At 49.1% G+C, this 19,571-nt stretch overlaps 2 protein-coding genes across 3 annotated transcripts in view; one reads left to right on the plus strand and one right to left on the minus strand.

Annotated features, from left to right (window-relative positions):
* Positions 1-1,111: 1,111 nt before the first annotated feature.
* Positions 1,112-5,882, minus strand: LOC135578708 (T-cell activation Rho GTPase-activating protein-like). Its single transcript, XM_065054452.1, has 8 exons — positions 5,692-5,882; positions 5,267-5,442; positions 4,872-5,033; positions 4,589-4,698; positions 4,088-4,283; positions 3,711-3,860; positions 3,392-3,447; positions 1,112-3,305 (listed from the first exon to the last, which is right to left on the minus strand). The coding sequence occupies exons 1-8, from the start codon at positions 5,720-5,722 to the stop codon at positions 3,170-3,172; spliced, it is 1,017 nt and encodes a 338-aa protein (XP_064910524.1). The 5' UTR covers positions 5,723-5,882; the 3' UTR covers positions 1,112-3,169.
* Positions 5,883-10,992: 5,110 nt separating this feature from the next.
* MAPK11 (mitogen-activated protein kinase 11) overlaps positions 10,993-19,571 on the plus strand; it is a 33,879-nt gene continuing 25,300 nt past the window's right edge. The window contains exon 1 of one of the 2 annotated variants that reach the window (XM_065048911.1): positions 10,993-11,425. In XM_065048911.1, coding sequence (XP_064904983.1) covers positions 11,313-11,425 — 113 coding nt within the window. In that variant the 5' untranslated portion in view covers positions 10,993-11,312. The remainder of the gene's footprint in view (positions 11,426-19,571) is intronic. The other variant, XM_065048912.1, reaches the window with a different exon arrangement.

Consider the following 19,571-nt stretch of genomic DNA (forward strand, 5'->3'; position numbering starts at 1 on the left):
AGAATTTAAAATGCCTTCTTTTGAAAGGATGTACACAGGATACAGAGCTTTATCTTCTAGACATTGGTCACCTACTAAAGGGCCCGAGCTGCATTTGTGGAGCGTGTTAGGGGAAGAACATAATACTGGTTTATGGCAAAGGCATTTTTTTAGCTGCTAGGGTGTATACTGCATGTAAGTCAGCTCACCTTGCTGACTCCTGGTCAACTTGGTGTGCACCAGGACCCCCAGGACATATTTGGCCAAGTTGCTTTCCAGAAGCCTGGTCAAGCTGCTTTGGATCACAAGTCCCAAAGTGCGCATGTGTCCCGGGATGCTTCACGCAATGTCAGTCCTATATATTTACCCTCAAAACAGGGAAACAATGCTAGTCTCTGTTCACGAATGTGGAAAGGTGGCACAAACATACCTAGTGACCCTCCACAGAGAAAGAATAGGGGAGAAAAGGAAACACAGCCCCAGCTCTCCACTCAAACCGTATTAGAATATGTCTTCTCGGGAAGAACAGAAACCCATCCTTGCCATGCAATTCTTAAGGTACTAGCCAGATTTTAAAAGTCCTCGGTCAAGAGCAGCGTTCCTCAGTGGATGTCGTACCTAACCACAGGTATTAAATACCTTGGATTTTGCATTATCAAATTTGAGTTTCAAAACGAAGAGCTAAATTTTAAGTTTTCTCCAAAGGAAGACCCTTCATGTTCTCACAATGTCACAAACATTTCTCCAGTCGCAACATCTAAGCTGTAACAGGACATAAGAGCCTGAGGCTGGAGCAGCTCATCTGGATCGACTGGGCTGCTCTAGGCGGCTTCCAAACAGGTATTCAACAGCAAGAACTGGTATTTACTAATAACAGCAGGAAAAAGAGCGGCACTACCCTGCGGGCATATGCAACAAGTGTCTTGTAATTCAGTAACAAAGAGACACGGTCTCTTGCAAAGCCATCTCATGGAAACCGTTACACTAAGACCAGCTAATGACTGTCTCCCTGTTTACAGAGGCTTCATTGGGCCCTTCTTGCTGCCCGTACTCCATCTTTTCTGTAGTGATAAACAGCCACAGCTTTCCTGTTATATTTACATGTTCATAGGCACAGTTTTAGAAATTCACTAAAACCAACAAGACCACCACTATCGCTGATTAGAATACCACAATGTTTAGTTATTCATAGCAATGTATAGAACGCTCCATGATAATTTTTTCTTTTATAAAGATGTTGATTACATTTCAAAAGAAAGCAGCACAGGAAGCATCTTCTTGGCATTCTCAGGTTTATTTTACTGTTATTAATTTCGGGTGGAAAGGAGGGAACGTATTGATGAACATCTCCAAGTTCAACGTTAAGTCTGTAAGAGATCAAGTGGCAGAATCAAGGTGATTCGTTCTAAAACCTCTCTGAAACTTGCTAAATCTTTAGTTACAGAAACTTTCTGGAATGTACCAAACAAAAGAGGAGGTAGAAATGAGGAATCACTGGAAATCGGTAACTCGCAACTGGCTAAAGTAATACATTCCTTTGTTTAAACTGGGCTTTGCCTGAGTGAGCAGAACGTCGCATTGGACTGTGCAGTGAGAGAACAACCACAACAGGTAAGTCGTGCCCTGACGCAGCAGCAAGTCTTCTTCCTTTGGCACCTCGCGGGGCCACGGTCCCCTCACAGCTGCAGCCAGGGCTCACATCCGCGCCGGACACCCTGCTCAGCAGGACTGAGGCTCGCACAGCTGGATCCTGCCTCAGTCGCTCGGTCGCCAGGTTTTCTTGCTTGGCAGTGGATTCTTGCAGCTCCTTCAGACAGGCCCTCATCTTGTGCAGCCGCAGACGTTGTTGACAGCAGGGCTGTTCTCCAGACATTTGTTGGGAGCTTGTGCAGTTCAGCCAAATGTACCTACCTACCTACCGACCTGACTCACCAACTCTCTGGCCCTATCGGCTCAAAAGCCTGTGGGAAAATTTTGGAAACTCGCAAACCCGTAAGTGAACCAAAAGTGCACTCAGTACACAGCTACCTACACTAGAAACTAACAAACAAACAAAATAACAAACTTGCTAACTAACTCACAAACAAACAAACAAACAAACAAACAAACAAACTCTCTTGCCCTACTGGCTCAAAAACCTATGGGAAAATTTTGGAAACTTGCAAACCCGTATGTGAAAAAAAAGTGCACTCAGTACACAGCTACCTACACTAGAAACTAACTAACTAACTAACTTGCTAAGTAACTAACCAACAAACAAACTAACTAACCTGCTAAGTAACAAACCAACAAACAAACTAACTAACAAACTAACTAACTTGCTAACCAACAAACTAACTAAAACAAACTCTGGACCGTCCGGCCGAGCCAACGTGAGGGTGGCAACATGAGGGCGACTTCCTCTTCAACCTGCCTTGAGAAAGAGGGGGGGAAAAGACAGGCATTAAGTACACGGCTGAGAGGAGAACAAGCAAGTCGTGCTTTGCCGGGATAGGCAATCCCCATCCACAGTTCTCCTCTGCAGGATTCCTTAGGGCTGAGTATTAGGCTTTGGTGGTTTGCTAAGAATGATTTAGATTGTGCGAGCTTGAGGAGGCTTGAGCGGACACAGGGGCTTTTGACTCAACTGCCGTACAAATCTATGCTTCGAGGGCCAGGCCTGGGTACAGCTGCAGTAAGAACAGAGAGTAAAAACGAACCAGAGTAAAGGAAGGAGGAACCAAGACAAAGACCAAGACAAGCACAAAGACAAAGGCAAGAGGAAGAACTGTTTTACAATGAACGCGGTGAAATGCTGGCACAGGTTGCCCAGAGAGGTGGTAGATGCCCCATCCCTGGAAACATTCAGGGCCAGGCTGGACGGGGCTCTGAGTAACCCGATCTCATTGAAGATGTCCCTGCTGATTGCGGGGAGGTTGGATTAGGTGACCTTGGAAGGTCCCTTCCAACCCAAACTCTTCTTTGATTCTAGGGTTCTAAGTGCCAAATGAAAACCGCCAGCGCTGGAGTGCTCTTTGCCTCCAGACATGCCCCTTCTCCCAAGGGAAGGTGAACGCCTCCTCTCTGGGGCCGTCTCTGGGCACCACAGAAATATTTCCTAGACTCAGAGCAGCATGACAATTGGAAAGAGGGAGAGCAGGCTCTTTCACACACCAGGGCTCCTTGTTCCTCTCGCCCCACCTGGCTTGGCTCAGTCGCCCGCTCCTGAGCTCCCTGGCTCCAGGCTCCTCCTGCGCTTGCTGGGCTGCGCATCGCTCTCCTCTTCGCGCGGGAGCTTTCTCTTCCGGGGGGAAGGATTTCCCCCCTCCCGCGAAGAGCCTGGCAAGCTTTCCATCCAAAAGGATTGTTAGGCAGGTAAAGCCATGACAAACAGGAATCAATTCTACTCAAAATCGCAGCTAGCTCATGTTACCTGCTCTGCCCAGAGGAGCTGTGCTGGCCTTCGCTTTCTGCAGCGGCTGCAGGCACCTGCAATGGAAACGCAGAAGATGAGCCCTGCCCGTTTTCCAGCTCAGCTCTAAAAGGCAGATCCCTTGGATGGCTTTGCTCAGCCCAGCTGTGCCACTTCTGCTGGGGTCACTGCACAAAGAGTGATGGCCAACCTGCATCAGCCTCACTCTGCACTCGTGCAAAGCTGCAGGTGGGTGGATGAACTTGCTCGTCCCTGCAGCGGCAATCCCACCTTCTGAGGGGGGAGGCATTCTCTCACGCTGCTTGTGGACCTCACCTACCTCGGCGCTTTCCGCCTCTGCTCCTGCTGCCGGCGACTCCTCGGCCCCTTCAGCGGCGAGCCCAGCCCCCTCTTCCTCCTCCTCCCGCTCCTCCTCGGCCTCAAAGAGTTCCTCCCGGTGGTTGATGAGGAACTCTACCAGCTGGGTCACCTGCACACAGCAAACCATTGGTTTCCAACGCGCTGGCTGCAAGTGGCTCCAACAGCCCTTCCCGCTCCTCATCCTGCCTTGCGCACAGAAAGCTGCAGCTGTGCGGCTGCTCTTCCCAGCAGCTCCCCTGCCAGCATTGGCTGAAGACAGGAGGCAGCCAGGAACCTCTGAAGAGCAAAGCTGGCGTGGGCCTGGAAGGCTGCAGCGGGCTGGGAAGCGCAGCGTACCTTGGCTGTCGCCTGCACCAGCGTGTCCAGAGGGAGCGTGTCCTCCTCTGGTGGGCCGAGGAGGTTGGGCCCCACGCAGATGGCCAGGTTGCTGGCTGTCATCTTGCTGACGGTGGCGTTGCTGCTGATGTTCTGCAGCAGCCGCAGCAAGGTGTTGAGGAGGAGGAGGTTGGCCTCGGGTAACTTTCGGGCCACCCTGCGGGAACAGGAACGCAACGTTCAGAGATGAAGCAGGCATTGTCAAGACAGGTGTCCCATGCTGATGTCAGCCAAGCCCACCCCAGGGAAGGCTCCTTGGCCAAGCCGGCTCTACAGCAGAGGGGCTGCCTTCCCTGAGATATTGCCACCTCCCTCCCTGCCTGCCCTTCTGGCCAGAGTCCCTTTGCACAAGGAGCCAGCCCCAATGCCTGCATCTTTTTCAGGCAGGCTGTGGCTTTGCAGGCAAGTGCCGCCCGGCTCTGCCAGTCCCTGCGGAGCAGCCAGGCTGCTGGCCACACTTACTCTTTCAGCCCCACCAGCCTCTCCTCCCTGCTGCTCTTCTGCAGGGCGGCCATCCACTGCTGGTAGAGCTCCGCCACCAGGAGCTTGGAGGGGATCTTGCGCAGGAAGTCCTGCAGTGCCAAGGGCTGCGCGTCAGGCTGTGAGCGCTGCTGCCGGGAGCACGGGCAGCAGCCCCAGCACGCTGGGTGCCGAGCAGCTCCCGGCTCTGGGCTCCTGCTCGGGCAGCTGCCCGTCAGCAGCGCCAGAGCCGGGAGCTGCCGGACTCCAGGTCAGCAGGGCTCACCTTCAAGATGACGGCCAGGACGTGCACCGGCTGGCTTGCCAGGTGGACCTCGGTCCCGCTGTCCAGGGCCTCCCTGATCTCCCGGGAGGCACGCTCGCTGGCCGCCAGCCGGAAGATCCCCTCCGTGGATGGCCCCTGTTCGTGTAGCAGAGCCAGCAGGTCCTGCAGGGGAGAGAGGAGGACGTTGCTGGGCTGGAGACATGCCTTGGGAGAGGCCAGGCTTCCTCAGGGGCAGGAGTGAGTGTGGATGGGGCTGAAGAGAGGGCTGGCTGGAGTTGGGTGACGTGGAGAGGAGCGCGCTTTGTCCCCAGGACTCATCTGGGATGCCTGCCATGGGGACAGCGCCTCTCCAGAGGAGCCAGCAGGATGGGGACCCCCTGGCCAGGCTTGCTTACCTGCATGGGCTGGGGCAGCATGCCGTCCTGGCTGCAGAGATCCGCCAGGGGCCGGCCAAAGAGAAGCCCCGTGCGGGCAGAGCCCGACGGCCCCGGTGCCTCTGCAGCCGCCGAGGTCCCTGGCCGCACAAAGCGCCAGGGCAGCCACCTCCTCCTCCTGCTGCGGGCGCCACCGTCTGCCAAGGAGAAGAGAGCAAAGAGAGGTGGAGCAGAAGCGCCTGGCCAGCGCTCCTGGACCCTGGAGCGCACGGGAGAAGTGTCCTTTGGCAACGAGGGATCCCGAGGGCTCAGGTCTCTCCTGCCGCAGACTAACGGGGACAGACGTGCCCTGCGGGAAGGGCAGCAGCAGCCCCAGTGCAGCCTGAGTGCCCGTCCGCAAGAGGAGGAGGGAAGGGCCGTCCTGCCCTAGTCTTCTCCAAACTCACCAGCCACCTGGCCACTTCCACCGTTGGGCATGCGTGGGTGCTGGGGCTCAGGCTCAGGCTCGTCCCTGCGGAGCAGACGGCGTCGGGCATGAGAAAATCGGCTGCTGCATGGTCCGGCTGTTCTGGGGTGTCCCCGAGCCGTGCGTGGGGGGAGCCTACCTGGAGCCGCGGCAGCAATTCACCTGGCCCATGGCCACGGAACCAAGAGCTGCCTCGCGTTGGGCACACTTGCGGGGCGCGAGGGGGTGGCCAGACACGTGGAAAAATCTGGCGGAGAGCGCCCCAGTGCCGTCCCAGTGGTGCAGGGCAAGAGCTTGGCTCTTACCCCTGGCACTCCGAGTTGGCACAGAAGCGTTGCCGGGACAGCGCCGGGTCAACACACCCCAACATTCTGAGCGCAGTGGTGGGGTAGGGGCAGCGGGGGCTCTCCCCACTATGCCCGTGTCTCTCTCGCCCTGGGAGCCCGGACCCGGGCACAGCACTTCAGGCCTGGCCTCAGCAGCACCGAGCAGAGGGGAAGGGTCCCCTCCCTCCAGCTGCTGGCAAGGCTTTGCCCCGTGCAGCCCAGGGCACCACTGGCTGCCGCCTTGGGCCAAGGCCACCTCGCTGGCTCCTGCTCAACTTGCCGTCCACCGGGGGCCCAGGACCTTTTGTGCCACGCTCTTTGCCAGCACCTTTGCCAAGCTGCTTTGGGTCACGAGTCTGGGTGCACGTGTCCCAGGATGCTTCATGCCCATAGCATTGCCAGACATTTCTCCTCATTTCCTAGGCAAGAACTCACCAGTGCTATCATCCTGGCTGGCTGATTGCTAATAGACACCCACAATGAACCTTCTTTGTTTGCCAGCCCCTAATCCTCACTCACAGGCTCTCAACTACATCACCCCCAGCCGTAAGGGCTGCCAAGTCAAACCTCTCCCTTACATACCCTGCGACTCCCCCGACCTCACCTGCCCTGTCTGTCCCTCCTCAACAGCCCGAGCACTTTCTCACCATTCTGCACCAGGGACAAGAAAGCTTGTGTGCAGGACTTCCAGCTTCACAAGAGAGCATGGTCGCCTGAAGTATGACGTAAATACGGCATTGGCATGGAAGCGTGAGCGATTGCTTACAAAAAATAGATGTTTTTCCTCAGTCTGGTGACACACGGCAGCTGACAGCACATGAGCTTTTCATAAGAATCTCTCCAAAGCCCTTCCATTTCTCCCCGGATATTCCAAAGGCACCTGAGTTGCATTTGGACAGGGACAGCCGTAGCCCGCTCCACGAGGCTCTGCAAACAAAACACGGCTCTTTCCCGTGGCACATGCCAGCTGACTCCTGGAGATCTAGGCTGGGAACTCCACTAGCCACCTTTGACATACGATGGAGTAGAGAGTCAAGGAGTTATCAGGGAGACTCGTTCACCTTTCAGTAGTCCTCTATGGCCTGTGCCAAAGCTCCATACGGAGAATGGAGACTGACTGTAGATTATCGTGGCCTAAATAAAGTTACGTCACCATTAAGTGCTGCTGTGTCAGACGTGTTAGAACTGCAATATGAACTGGAGTGAAAGGCAGACAAATGGTATGCCACAATTAACACTGCTAATGCAGTTTTCTTGGTTCCTTTAGCAGCGGAATGCAGGCCACGGTTTGCCTTTACCTGGAGGAATATCCAGTACCTCTGGAAAAAACTGCCCCAGGGATGGAAACACAGCCTTACCATCTGCCATGGACTGATCCAGACTGCACTGGAATAAGGTAAAGCTCCAGAACACCTGCAATACATTGATGACATCATCGTATAGGGTGATACAGCAGCAGAAATCTTCAAAAAAGGTGAGAGAATAATTCAAATTCTTTTGAAAACTGTTTTTTCCATCAAGAGAGGTAAGGTCAAGGGAGCTGCCCAAGAGATTCAGTTTCTGGGAGTTAAATGGCAAGATGGGTGTCGCCAGATTCTGAGAGAGGTGATTACCAAAATAGCAGCTATGTCCCCAACAACTAGCAAAAAGGGAACACGAGCCTTTTTAGCTGTTGTGAGCTTCTGCAAAATGCATATTTCAGATTACAGCCAGATTGTGCACCTTCTTCATCAAGTGACTCAAAAGAAATGACATTTTCAATGGGGCCCTGAGCAATGACAAGCCTTTGAACAAATTAAACAAGAGACTGTTCATGCAGTAGGTCTTGGACCAGTCAGGACAGGACAATGCATTAAGAATGTGTTCTATACTGCAGCTGGGGACAATGGTCCTACCTGGAGCCTCTGGCAAAGGCACCAGGTGAGACTCGAGGTCAACCTCTAGGATTTTGGAGTAGAGGACATAAAGACTCGGAGGTCAATTATACCCCAACTGCGAAAGTGATACTGGCAGCATATGAAGGAGCTTGAGCTGCTTCAGAAGTGATTGGTACTGAAGCTCAGCTCCTCATGGCACCCCAATTACCAGTACCAGGCTGGATGTTCAAGGGTAAGGTTTCTTCCACGCATCATGCAACTGAAGCTACATGGAGCAAGTGGATTGCATTAATCACAGAGCAGGCTCGAATACGGAAACCGCCCAGGGATCTTAGAAATTATCACAGACTGGCTGGAAGGCAAAGATTTTGGAGTGTCACCTGAAGAAGAGGAGGTGATGCGTGCTGAGGAAGCCCCACCATCTAATGATTTACCAGAGACTGAAAAGCAGCATGCCCTGTTCATTGATGGATCCTGTCGTCTTGTAGGAAAACATCGAAAGTGGAAATCTGCTGTATGGAGTCCTACATGACAAGTCACAGAGACTGATGAGGGACTAGGTGGATCAAGCCAGTTTGCAGAGGTAAAAGCCATACGGTTGGTATTGGACATTGCTGAAAGAGAAAAGTGGCCAGTACTTTATCTCTACACTGACTCATGGATGGTGGCAAATGCTTTGTGGGGCTGGTTAAAGCAGTGGAAGCAAAACAACTGGCAGTGCAGAGGCAAGCCTATTTGGGCTGCCCCACTGTGGCAGCTCTGCTAGAGAACCTGACTGTAGAAGTACGGCATGTCAGCCTGCCCCATGACAGAACGCAGGCCTCTGTCTTGCACTGTGACACCATATGTGAAATGCAGTGAGTCGTTCTGACCTGTCACCCTCTGGCCATCAGCACTTGGCATGGCAAGGAACTGTCACAGAGCTGTCATGGCAGGAGGGGAAGGGGTGTGCAGTGTCCTCATCAGTTTTGTGACCTTCCCCTGTCCATGGGCAGCCCCAACACAGCCTGATGCACAGTTTAATGTAGCACTCCTTCCTGTATAGGAAATGAAAGTTGATGAGAAGTCAATGTATATGCAGAAGAAGCCTAGACCTTATCTCTTCCTTATGCCTTCACACCTACTCAGAGCATGGTCACGTTGCTCTCCCCTGTGCACACACAGACCTGGTCAGCCTGTAAAACAGGAACTAACAGACAAGAATGCGGCTGACAAGGGAGCTGCCTCTTCCTTATGTGCCTCCACAGACCGAGCAAACATGGATGAGCTGCTTCTGCCGTGGGAGGAGCAGCTGTCAGGGCTTGCTTTGTGGGAGGCTTCTGGAGACCTGCAACCTACCTAGCTTTGAAACAACTCATGCACTGTCCTGCAACCTCTGTGTTTTCTAATATCTCCCTCATGGATCTCCCTCATGTGGAGCAGAACATCATTGATGTAGTATCCAATAAGACAAGGTAATCACGCACAATCTGAGAGTCATGACTGCAATACAAACACCTGATAGAAGCTCACAGAAGACAGAGAATTGAGAGCAACTGTAAATATCAACAAGGCAGAAAATTAAATCCTGTGGAAATTACATTATTAGAAGCCTGGGCAGATATGGATAGACTCAACTTCCAGTAATCACGGCTCCAGTTAGCAAGAAATAATCTAATATTTGCTGAGTGGGTGAGGGCCAGAGACCAAAACACCTCCAGAGACCAAGTAAAATAAAAGTCAGCAAGTAGGAATATTTGCTTTGTTTTGTCACTGGAATACATTTGGGTCTGCTTACTTGCGGGGGGGGAGGGGCAACTACAGGGATGGGAATATTTCTTCTTGGCTTGGTGTAGGGTGATCAGACTGTTATTCTGATTTTAAAACTCAGAATGGCGCTACAGAGGAAAATAAGATATGTGAATGTATTGCTGAATTGTTCATGCTTACCATTTCCTTCAAATACTCTGCCCTCTGCACAGAAGTTCAAGTGGGAGCAAGGAGCAGTCTGGAGAGGGCTGGAGATATCTTTTGCACTAGAGCAGAGTAGAAGTGAGAACTAGGCTATGGCTTTAGAGTGCTTAGTACCTGTTGAGTGGGTGGCTGCAGATAAATGGCTATAGTACAATTCATACCTTCTTAATTTGAAATGCAGTGAGCAAATGCCAAAGTTGCTGGCACTGTTCACTCTGGCAGTCCTAGCATGGAATTCCTGTCATGCAATATGGGCTGAGGTTTAGGAGCTGGGGCTTGAACCATCTGGTGTTTGGAGCATCCTTAAAACTTGCCTTCAGGCTCATCATGCTCACAACTATACAAGTGTCTGTGTTCTGCACACTCACAGTGATGTCCTGTCATGAACTGAGCATCCATTTGTCAATCCCATGGTATTGGAATTGACACAGGGTTCTGAAAAGAAAGGATTTACAGGAATTCACACTGACTCAAAGGCAGGTGCAGAGCAATCTCCACACAATGAATGTATGCAAGCAAGCTACATACAAGTTATTTAGAGGGGCTCAAGGAAGCATTAGAAATTAAGGAAGGAAACAATACATAACAAAATATACTGGTAACATTGCAGTAGTGCTGCAACGATTGCATGAGTCATCAAGATATTGTATAAAGCACACTTTAAAAAAAAAAAAAGTAAAAAAATCAGAGAACATTTTATGTCGGTTCATGTGTTTTGGGAATTTAAAATTTTCAAGATTTTTCTTCTGCTATTCTGAGAGGTCGAGTCTTCATCGATGAAAGCAGAGGTGTTCAAATGATTGAATGCATGCGGGAGTTAATGCTTCAAGGGGCAATTCTCTTCACCAGGGGACTCTGAGTAAACCCGAGCGGTCCGGCCGGGCTGTCAGTGCAGGAGAACCGCCGCTGGTCCGCGGCTCCGGGGGCGATGCCTCGGGTCACACCCCGCTATCGCTTGTACCCCGAGCAAGGGGGAGCTGGCGGGCCGAGGAGGAGCTTCAGGTGGCCGTGGCAAAATAAGAGCGGTGTCAGCGGGGCTCTAAAACGCCTGCTGGACGTCGGGTGAGGGGCAGCGGTGCCGGCTCCTCCCGTACGCTCCGGCGGGCGTGGCCGATGCGGTGGCAGTCGCCGCTCCGGCCGCCATCGCCCCGCCAGCGATGCCGGCCGCTCCGGGGCGGGCTCGGCGTTTCGCCACACCCCACACGCCCCCCGGGAACATACCGGCGGCCGGCCCGGGGCTCCTGGGCCTGTGCGCTGGGAGCACCTCACCCCCGCCCGGGCTCCCCCCGGCAGCTGCTCCCACCCCCTCGGCCTCCCGCCTTCTCCTCCCCTTCCCCTCCCGGTCCCTCCTCCCCGCCGGCGCCCGCCGTGCCCGCCTCGCTCCCCGCCTCGGCTGAGGGGCGGCTGCCGCTGCTGCTGCTGGCGGCGGCGGCGGCTCCGGGAAGATGTCCGAGCGCGGCGGCTTCTACCGGCAGGAGCTGAACAAGACGGTGTGGGAGGTGCCCCAGCGCTACCAGAACCTCACCCCCGTGGGCTCCGGCGCCTACGGCTCCGTCTGGTAGGTGCGGGGCCGGGAGCCGGCAGGTGCTGCCGGTCGGCAGCGGGAGGAGCCCGGCGCCGCCCGGCGGGGACAGACAATGCCTGGGAGGCGGGAGCGCCGGGGGTCGTGTGCGCCGGTCGGGGGTGCCGTGCGGCGGGGTCGGCCCCGAGCGTGCCCGGGCGGGGGCGTGTCCGCCGGGCTGTGCGGCGGGCGCTGGGGGTCTCCCCCCGGCTGGCGGCCCCACGGGGCCGGGCATGCCTCGCCGTAACCCGGACAACCGCGCCCGCCGCCGCCGGAGGGCGGCCCCTGCCGGCCTTCCCGCCGCTGCCCGCTCGGGCCGCCGCCCCCCGCCTCACGGAGAGGCTGTGCAGGACCGCCGGCTGCCCGCCGGGCCCCATGGCCGCGCCGCTGCCGCCCCTTCTCCGCAGCGCCGGTTAAGCCGACCGGCCGCCGCGGGGCTGCTCGCCGGTTGTCGCCGCAAGTTGCCCCGCAGCCGAGAATCTTGCACAGTCACGGCGTGTCCGAGCGGGACGGACCGGGAGGCAGCGGCGGGCGCGGCTGCTGGAGTTCTCCCTGCTGCCGGCCCAGGAGGATTCCCCGGCGGCCGCGGACCTGCCCGCTCCGGCCCTGGGCCGTGATGGGGACAGAGCGGCTAGCGGGGCCGCCCCGGGGCCCGGGACACCCACGGCCAGAACCCCCTGAAGCGGGGCAGAGCGGGCTGAGGGGCTGCACCTGGCCGTTTGGGGTTGGCCAATGATGGGAGATTGCCACCCAAGGGCTTCACCATCTTAGGGCTGTGTAAGGGTTTATCACATCATGTTTCCCTTTCTATGATAATTACTATAACAGGTTTGCACTTTCGGGAACTCCCAGTGCAGATAGCGCTATTGTTGTTGTATTTGATGCACGCTTAACTGTGCTTATAAAAGCTTTGAATCAATTCTTTGAAATAATGGTGGTTAAAGGTTTTCTGGAAAAGAATCGTGTTTTTTTGTAAGCTAGGTAAGTGGAGTTATGTAAAAACAATTCATAATGGGTCTTTAAATAAGTGTACTGCACAAAAAAACTTTTTGCTGTGGACTGAACTTGTGCAATAGTTGTCACTTCTTTTCACAGTCAGACACTGGAGAACATTTATGGAGTTTATTTGTTGCTTCCTCCCCTAGCTCTGTGGCATACCTCTATTACATGTAAACTAGAAATACGGATTTTAAAAAAACTCCAACAATCAGTAGAAATAGAATTAGTGTGAAGTATCTCTGAATTCTTCTCTTTTTTATTTTTTCAGGCTTATGCTTGAACCAGGGAAATCTAGGCAGATATTGTGAGTGGTACCTGCTGTTGTAGTTCAGCCTGTAGTTCTGTGACTATTTGACATGAATAGCTGCACGAGGATCTAGTTTATTTAGACCATAGAATTTTGGTTTACTTTCTTCTCTTTTACAAACTAGGAGCTGGATATACAGTAGGACAGTAACTATTGTCGTTTTCCGACTGGACCTGCATTTCTGGTTATCTTCCCTGTTCACGCCGACATAGTTTTAGCGGGAAGACCTACTCTGCTGAATTCTGTAATGAGATGTCAAGACTTTTGAGAAATGGCAAAGGAAATGAAAACATGTGGTCATTCACTTGCAGCACAGCTGGTGCTTTGTTGTTTTAAACTGTTAGTGTTGTTAATTCATTGTGCTGACTTCTGTCTGCAAAGCCAAGGAAATCCTAGTATTTTGTCAATGGAGAAACCTGTGAATATATAAGCCTGGAGACTTGGAGATGCTATGGGAGAGGTTTACTCTAAAATATACATTTGAGAACAGAATACAGCAATAAAATATTACTCTATATTAATAGCCTTGTTAACATCGATGAACTATAAAACCAAACAGAAGCTTAAATGTGAGGAAAAGGTTTGCATCTTTCAGAAAAGCCATCTATTTTTAGTGTCTTTTGAAATTGATTTTTTTTTTCCCCATCTGTGTGCATGTGCTTTACTCAGGAGACCCACAAGACACAATCATTCCCTTGAGTAATACGCGATATTGCTTTTGTGAATAATTGTACTCCTGTTCAGTAAAATATCTAAAAACATTTAAGTCTTACAGAAACCACTGGAATTAAACAAATTCTTAAGTGCTTTGCTGAATAGAAGCCAAGGTCCTGAAATCCAAACATTGACTTTAAAATAGGAACAAAGTTGTTGGAACAAAGTTGTTGCAACAAATCTTTTTCCACCTCAGTGAAACTCTTCTGTGGTCCTACTCTTTCCTTTTTTACAGTAAATTATCAGTCAAACTGTGCAACTGAAGTGATAACTGGTAGTAAGGAACATATTGTAAATATTTGCATTTAAGCTAACTTCTGCTTGCCCTTTTTACCTTGCAGCTCAAAATCAATAGAAGAGTTTGCATCACGAAGGCCATGTTTTGACCCGATTTATTGACATTTCCTAAGTCTAATAGAATTCATGTTTGGGTTAGTTTTTCCGTGCAGATGCATCAAATGTGCTACAGACGTAGATATTATCATTTAAAAACTGAATAATTTTTAGAGAGGTATCTATATCAAGCACAGTGCTTTCCAGAACGTTTTTCTTTTTTTTTTTTTCTTTTTTTTTTTTAATTTATATGTGGAATACATATAAAAGGCAAACCTTCCTTAGAATAAAGAGGTCAGCTGCTTTTCTCACTTTTTTAATGACACATCATAAAGAACACTCTGTGTTAGATATCCTCAGAAGAACTCAGTCACGCTGCCCACTGGAGTTGCACTTCAGTACTCTGCAATGGATAAAGAACTGGCTGGATGGCCAAGCCCAAAGAGTTGTTGTGAATGGAGCCAAATCCAGTTGGTGGCCAGTCACAAGTGGTGTTCCCCATTGCTCAGTACTGGGGCCAGTTCTGTTTAATCTCTTTATCAGTTGTCTGGATGAGGGGATTGAGTGCACCCTTGGTGAGTTTGCAGATGACACCAAGCTGGGTGGGAGTGTTGATCTGCTGGAGAGTAGGAAGGCCATACAGAGGGATCTGGACTGGCTGGATTGTTGGGATGAGGCCAATTGTATGAGGTTCAGCAAGGCCAAGTGCTGGGTCCTGCACTTGAGTCACAACAACCCCAGGCAGTGCTACAGGCTCAGGGAAGAGTAGCTGGAAAGCTGCCTGGCAGAGAATGATCTGGGGGTGTTGATTGACAGCCAGGTGAATACAAGCCAGCAGTGTGCCCAGGTGGCCAAAAAGGCCAACAGCATCCTGGTTTGTATCAGCAATAGTGGGGCCAGCAGGACTAGGGAAGTGATTGTGCCCCTGTACTCGACACTGGTGAGGCTGCGCCTTGAATATTGTGTTCAGTTTTGGGCTTCTCGTCATAAGAAGGACATTGAAATATTAGAGATAGTGCAGAGGAGGGTGATGAAACTGGTGAGGGGTCTGGAGCACAAGTCTCAAGAGGAGCAGGTGAGGGAGCTGGGGCTGTTTAGCCTGGAGAAAGGAAGCTGGGGGGAGACCTTACCACTGTCTACAACTACCTGAAAGGAGGTTGTAGCGAGGTGACTATTGGTTTCTTCTCCCGAATAGCAAGTGACAGGATGAGAGGAAATGGCCTCAAGTTGCACCAGGGGAGGTTTAGGTTGGATATTAGGAAAAAATTCTTCATGGAGAGGGTTGTCAGGTGTTGGAAGAGGCTGCTGGGGGAAGTGGTGGAATCATCATCCCTAGAGGTGTTTAAAAGGCATTTAGATGAGGTTCTTAGGGACATGGTTTAGTGCCAGAGTTAGGTTATGGTTAGACTCGGTGATCCTTAGGGTCTTTTCCAACTGAAATGATTCTACATGAACCACAGAGAGCACAGAGAGAACTGTGACGTCTTTCCCTCAAGTACCTCACCATTGTAGTACATTTTGTGTTATTCTTCTTGTATTTTAACTCTGTGGAGAGCTTCTTTTTACCTTGGTTCTTTCCTATGGCTGCTCAAGCTGGTGGATGTTCTGTCACTTGCTGCTGTCAGATCTGATTTTTTTTTTTTTTTTTTTTCCCTGTTAAGGAAAAAAAATAAAGCGTAGTATGTGTGGTAGTTTAATTACATTTAAAATGATAAACGGGGTCTTCAACAGTATGCTTTGGTTAATTTTTCTTTTTTCAGGGTTGTTTGCTTATTAGCAAATATCAAATATACATGCACAACTTTTTCTTTTGAAGTTGTTTTCTTTTTGTGTTATTGATCTGCTTATCAAATTGAGGTTTTTTTGTGCTGGGTGATTATTTTAACTCTTCCTCAAGTTGAAACTCAGTTAAATTTGAGGTCGTCTTGAGCAATGCATTTTCACAGTGTCTACTTTCAGAGTTGGACTTACCTCTCACAGAAGTCAAGGAGTTGCTTGGCTCTTATAGATCAGGGACTATCTCTGATAATTGTGAGTTTTAAAACCATTTCTGATTTTAAGTGCAGAATTTAAGCTGATTGCTTGCTTCCCATTTAAATGGCAAACTTACTTTCACAAGATAATCTTCATCTACAACAATTCAGTTTCAGTTCTAGAGAAAAGAAACAATTCTTGTCTTGAGTCAAACAGAATTTTAAATTCTTGTCCCTTGTGACTCTGCCTTTTAGTTACGAATTCTGGCTGTGTTTGTGTCTTTTAAGTGTCCTGGTGACTTTGCTTATGAACTGGACCCTCTGGCCTGAAGCATCTCTGCTCCCCTGCTGGGTTACCTTGATAGGTCCACTATAGTTTGGGACTTGTCCACCTTTTCCTCTGAGAGCTAGCGTTACCACCTGCTTAAGAAAGAGCTTCTTCATCTCTTCTTTTTTTAGGAACTTTTTGTTATACCACAAATTATGTAACATGGATAGATTTTTTTTTGTTTGTTTGCTGGTTGGTTTTGTTTCTTTTTTTAGAGCCTGTATGCCTCTTTTCATGCCGGCTTTTGTAAACTGTCTTCCAACCTATTTAGTCCTGTTTTTGCCTGGGAGGTATGGACTGCCTTCTGCAGCGTGCTGTCTTTGATCTCTCCAACAGGTTATTTCCCATTAGCATATTGCAAGCTCTGTGTTCTGCCTTCTTTGGAAAGAAGAGACCTTTCAAGGTGAATCAAAGTGAGTCCAGAGCTCCTTCCCACCCGGAAACTCCTGCACTGTTTCCTCAGAGGCCATGGGCATCAGTAGTACTTCTCTTTTAATGTTAAGAGTATGCAACACCTAACACCAACTCAGGTGATTTAGCAGGCCTCTTTTTTTAAAATGTGTTAAGTCAGAGTGTAGTTGCACAGGCCTCAGTTCAAGAAAAGCAGGAAATGAAAGCCTGCCATAAGTCATTTCTGCAATGCAGCATTTCATCCTGCTAACTTTAAGTGCATGCTTATGATCCATTGAGTTTTTGTCCTGGCTAATTTTGGGTCAAAACAGGGGAAGGTGGGGTGGTGTTTAAGCTTCTGTTTTGCTTTGAGGAAGTAGGAGTGGAAAGATAGAAACAGAAGGGTTTCATCCTGAAGTTTAACCCCTTCTTTCCCCCATCCACGCCATCCTGTGCTTTTGGTTAGACTGTCCCTCACAAGTGTTTTGTGGGCAGTAGCTTGCAAGACTAGGACATAACATTGCTGATATTGTCCTTTTCACACCGAGGACCTCAAAGGAGATGCTGAGACAACTCAGTGGGGTGTGAGTTTTTTTAAAAGCTGATATAAATTGTCTTTGACTGACAAAAAGAAAAACTCCTTCATCCAAGATGGCACTTGATGACTTTTGGACTTTTTTTAAGGGATCTTTTACTTATATTTAGTATCACATCACAACTGTGCTTTCAATTATGAGATCAGGTTACTGGAGTTATGATTTGTATCACTGTAACCTTATGTGTTATTTTAAATAGTAAATGCTGAGATAAGATTTTAGAGTAGTAGGATAGTAACACACACCTGCTGTATGTAAATACATCTGGAAACTAGGGACTGTATAGGCCAAAGGCAGAACCCAAGCACATGTAGATCTCAGTTGATCTCAGTGAACTCTTTGGGCTGTTCCTCCTTCAGATTAGGTCTTGTGTTTGCAACGCAAAACAGGGGCTGAAACTTCATCCCACATATGTTCATGGTAATATTATATTTGAAACATTTCAGACAATATTGTTAAAATACTGCTGTCCAATATCTGTTAGCAGTTGTCTATTTTTGATATGCATCATTCAGAAGGCAAGTTTTGAAGCCTTTTGTTAGTTTTGCAGATATTTACAATGAGCCGTTGTAAACTTATTCAAATGCTTGAAAACTGAGTGAGAGGCAAAGGCTGATGAGAGACCAGTCAGAGGCAGGACATCTCTTAAGAGTGAGGGTATGTAATAATGATGCTTAGAGGCAGGGCCTTGAAAGTGAGATTGCAATAAGGAGGAGAACTAAAAGGAGTTGTATGGTCAACGTTACAGGTTAGGAAGAGGATCTTTGCAGCAGCTTTGCTAGAACGAATGGATGAAAATAAGTGAAGCAACAAAAAATGTTGCAGAGTGACAAAGATCCTAAGAGGAACATGATGAAATAGCTATTAGGGATGGAGGCACAGTGGGGCTTGCAGCTATAAAACCAAGGGAGGTCAAGAATCCAAGACATTTTGTGAAAGATACATGGAGAAAGGTGGGAGAGTGTTTCTGAGCACTCACCAGGGGAACATCACTGGAGAGTGGTTTTGTTGAAGTACTAGGATGGAATGCAGATTGCTTGTAATTCCTTTGTCCAGCTTCATTCTGCACATCTTCCAGTTTTTGGAACAGCATAGAAGAAACAGCAAGCTCAAGAGGTGGGGAAGACCACTTTGGATTGTGCAGGAGAGAGGGAGGCCATGGGGTGAGCAGGTTGTGGCAGAATGGCAGCAAGGATCATGGAATTACAACCTTCTGTGTAGCTGTAGGAATACATTACCAGAATAAAAATCTCTGCAGAAGATCTCCTCCATCCCTACTTCAATATAATTTCTTATAATATGCACCTTCCTGAGCACACGGTACAGCACTGGTATAGCGAATTGCTTTCCTCTCCTGCCATCGGTCATGATTGTGGTTGTAGTTGGTGAGGGGACACGGTCCCTATTCCAGAGCCCTTCAAGTCTTTGTCCTGGGTGCCTTCAATATAGCTTCCCAAGGAGCTGTTTGCAATTTCAGACCCTGTTAGCTAGTTGGTACCAAAAATCCAGTATCTTAGTTCTGTGTATACAGTTGGGGAGAGAGAGGGCATTTCAAAACCCGTGTGTGTCCTGCAAACGAATTGCTACCATGTAATATTTTGGCCATTGTAGACAGAGAAAACAGGAAATGTGAAGGAGAAGTAGGGGAGGAATAGGAAAAAGGACAACAAGAATGTACGTGAGATTTCATCTGTTTAGGTTTATGTATTTGAAAGCACGAGTAATTTTCACATTAAACTTTATAACTACAAGCATTTCTAGCTGCAGCTTTGAAGCCCAGGATTTATAACTACCTGGCAGTCTTTTTTAGTGAAATGCTGAATAGAATACTTTTGTCATTAGCAGTGTACTCGTTTAGTGGCAGCTGACAGATTTTCTTGTTTACATGCTGACATTTGGCTTATAGGCTATCTAAAATACACGATTATTTTAGTATCCATGAGTTGGTTGTATGCGCCGGGGAAGCTAACAGGTTATGACCCCAGCCCTCTGTATGTTTCTCTTACTATTGTGATTTTGAATGCATCACTCCTACTGATAGAAACTCTACTGCCTGTGACTTCACCTAGAAAAGTGTGACTGCTCCTTTATAAAGTTATTTGAATATTTATGTCACTGTGGAGACATGAGACAGATCAGAAAATAAAAAATAGCATTTTTATGATCATATTGTTACATTGAAAGAAGACAGGTGATATATTGATGTAAATATATGGATAGCAATTATGTTTTTAGTATTTTTCAGTGGCTGCTTAAAAGTATGTACATATTTATGTTGGTTATGGAATAATTATATTGCATGTGTGAGAGATTTTGTGCTTTTATATTTAGATCTAGTGATAAATTAATCTGAGATAATTGACACTGATTTTACTGAGACCAAAACAATTCATGCCAGTGCTCAGCATGGTGTGTTGGAATAATATCCAAGTGATGGGTTGTAATTTTACAATACAATGACCTGTTGTCATTGAGCAAGGGTTTTTTTTTTCTCTAATGAGGA

This window comes from Columba livia, chromosome 1 (assembly GCF_036013475.1).
Source record: "Columba livia isolate bColLiv1 breed racing homer chromosome 1, bColLiv1.pat.W.v2, whole genome shotgun sequence".
Classification (NCBI taxonomy): Eukaryota; Metazoa; Chordata; class Aves; order Columbiformes; family Columbidae; genus Columba; species Columba livia.

Bases quoted from the DNA above. Each gene is read 5' to 3' on its own strand.
- LOC135578708 (XM_065054452.1), bottom strand. From the start codon at position 5,722: ATGCCCAACGGTGGAAGTGGCCAGGTGGCTG. The intron at 5,034-5,266 runs GTAAGCAAGCCT...TCTCCCCTGCAG, and splicing joins TGCTGCCCCAGCCCATGCAG to GACCTGCTGGCTCTGCTACA. The intron at 4,699-4,871 runs GTGAGCCCTGCT...TTGGCACTGCAG, and splicing joins TCCTGGCCGTCATCTTGAAG to GACTTCCTGCGCAAGATCCC.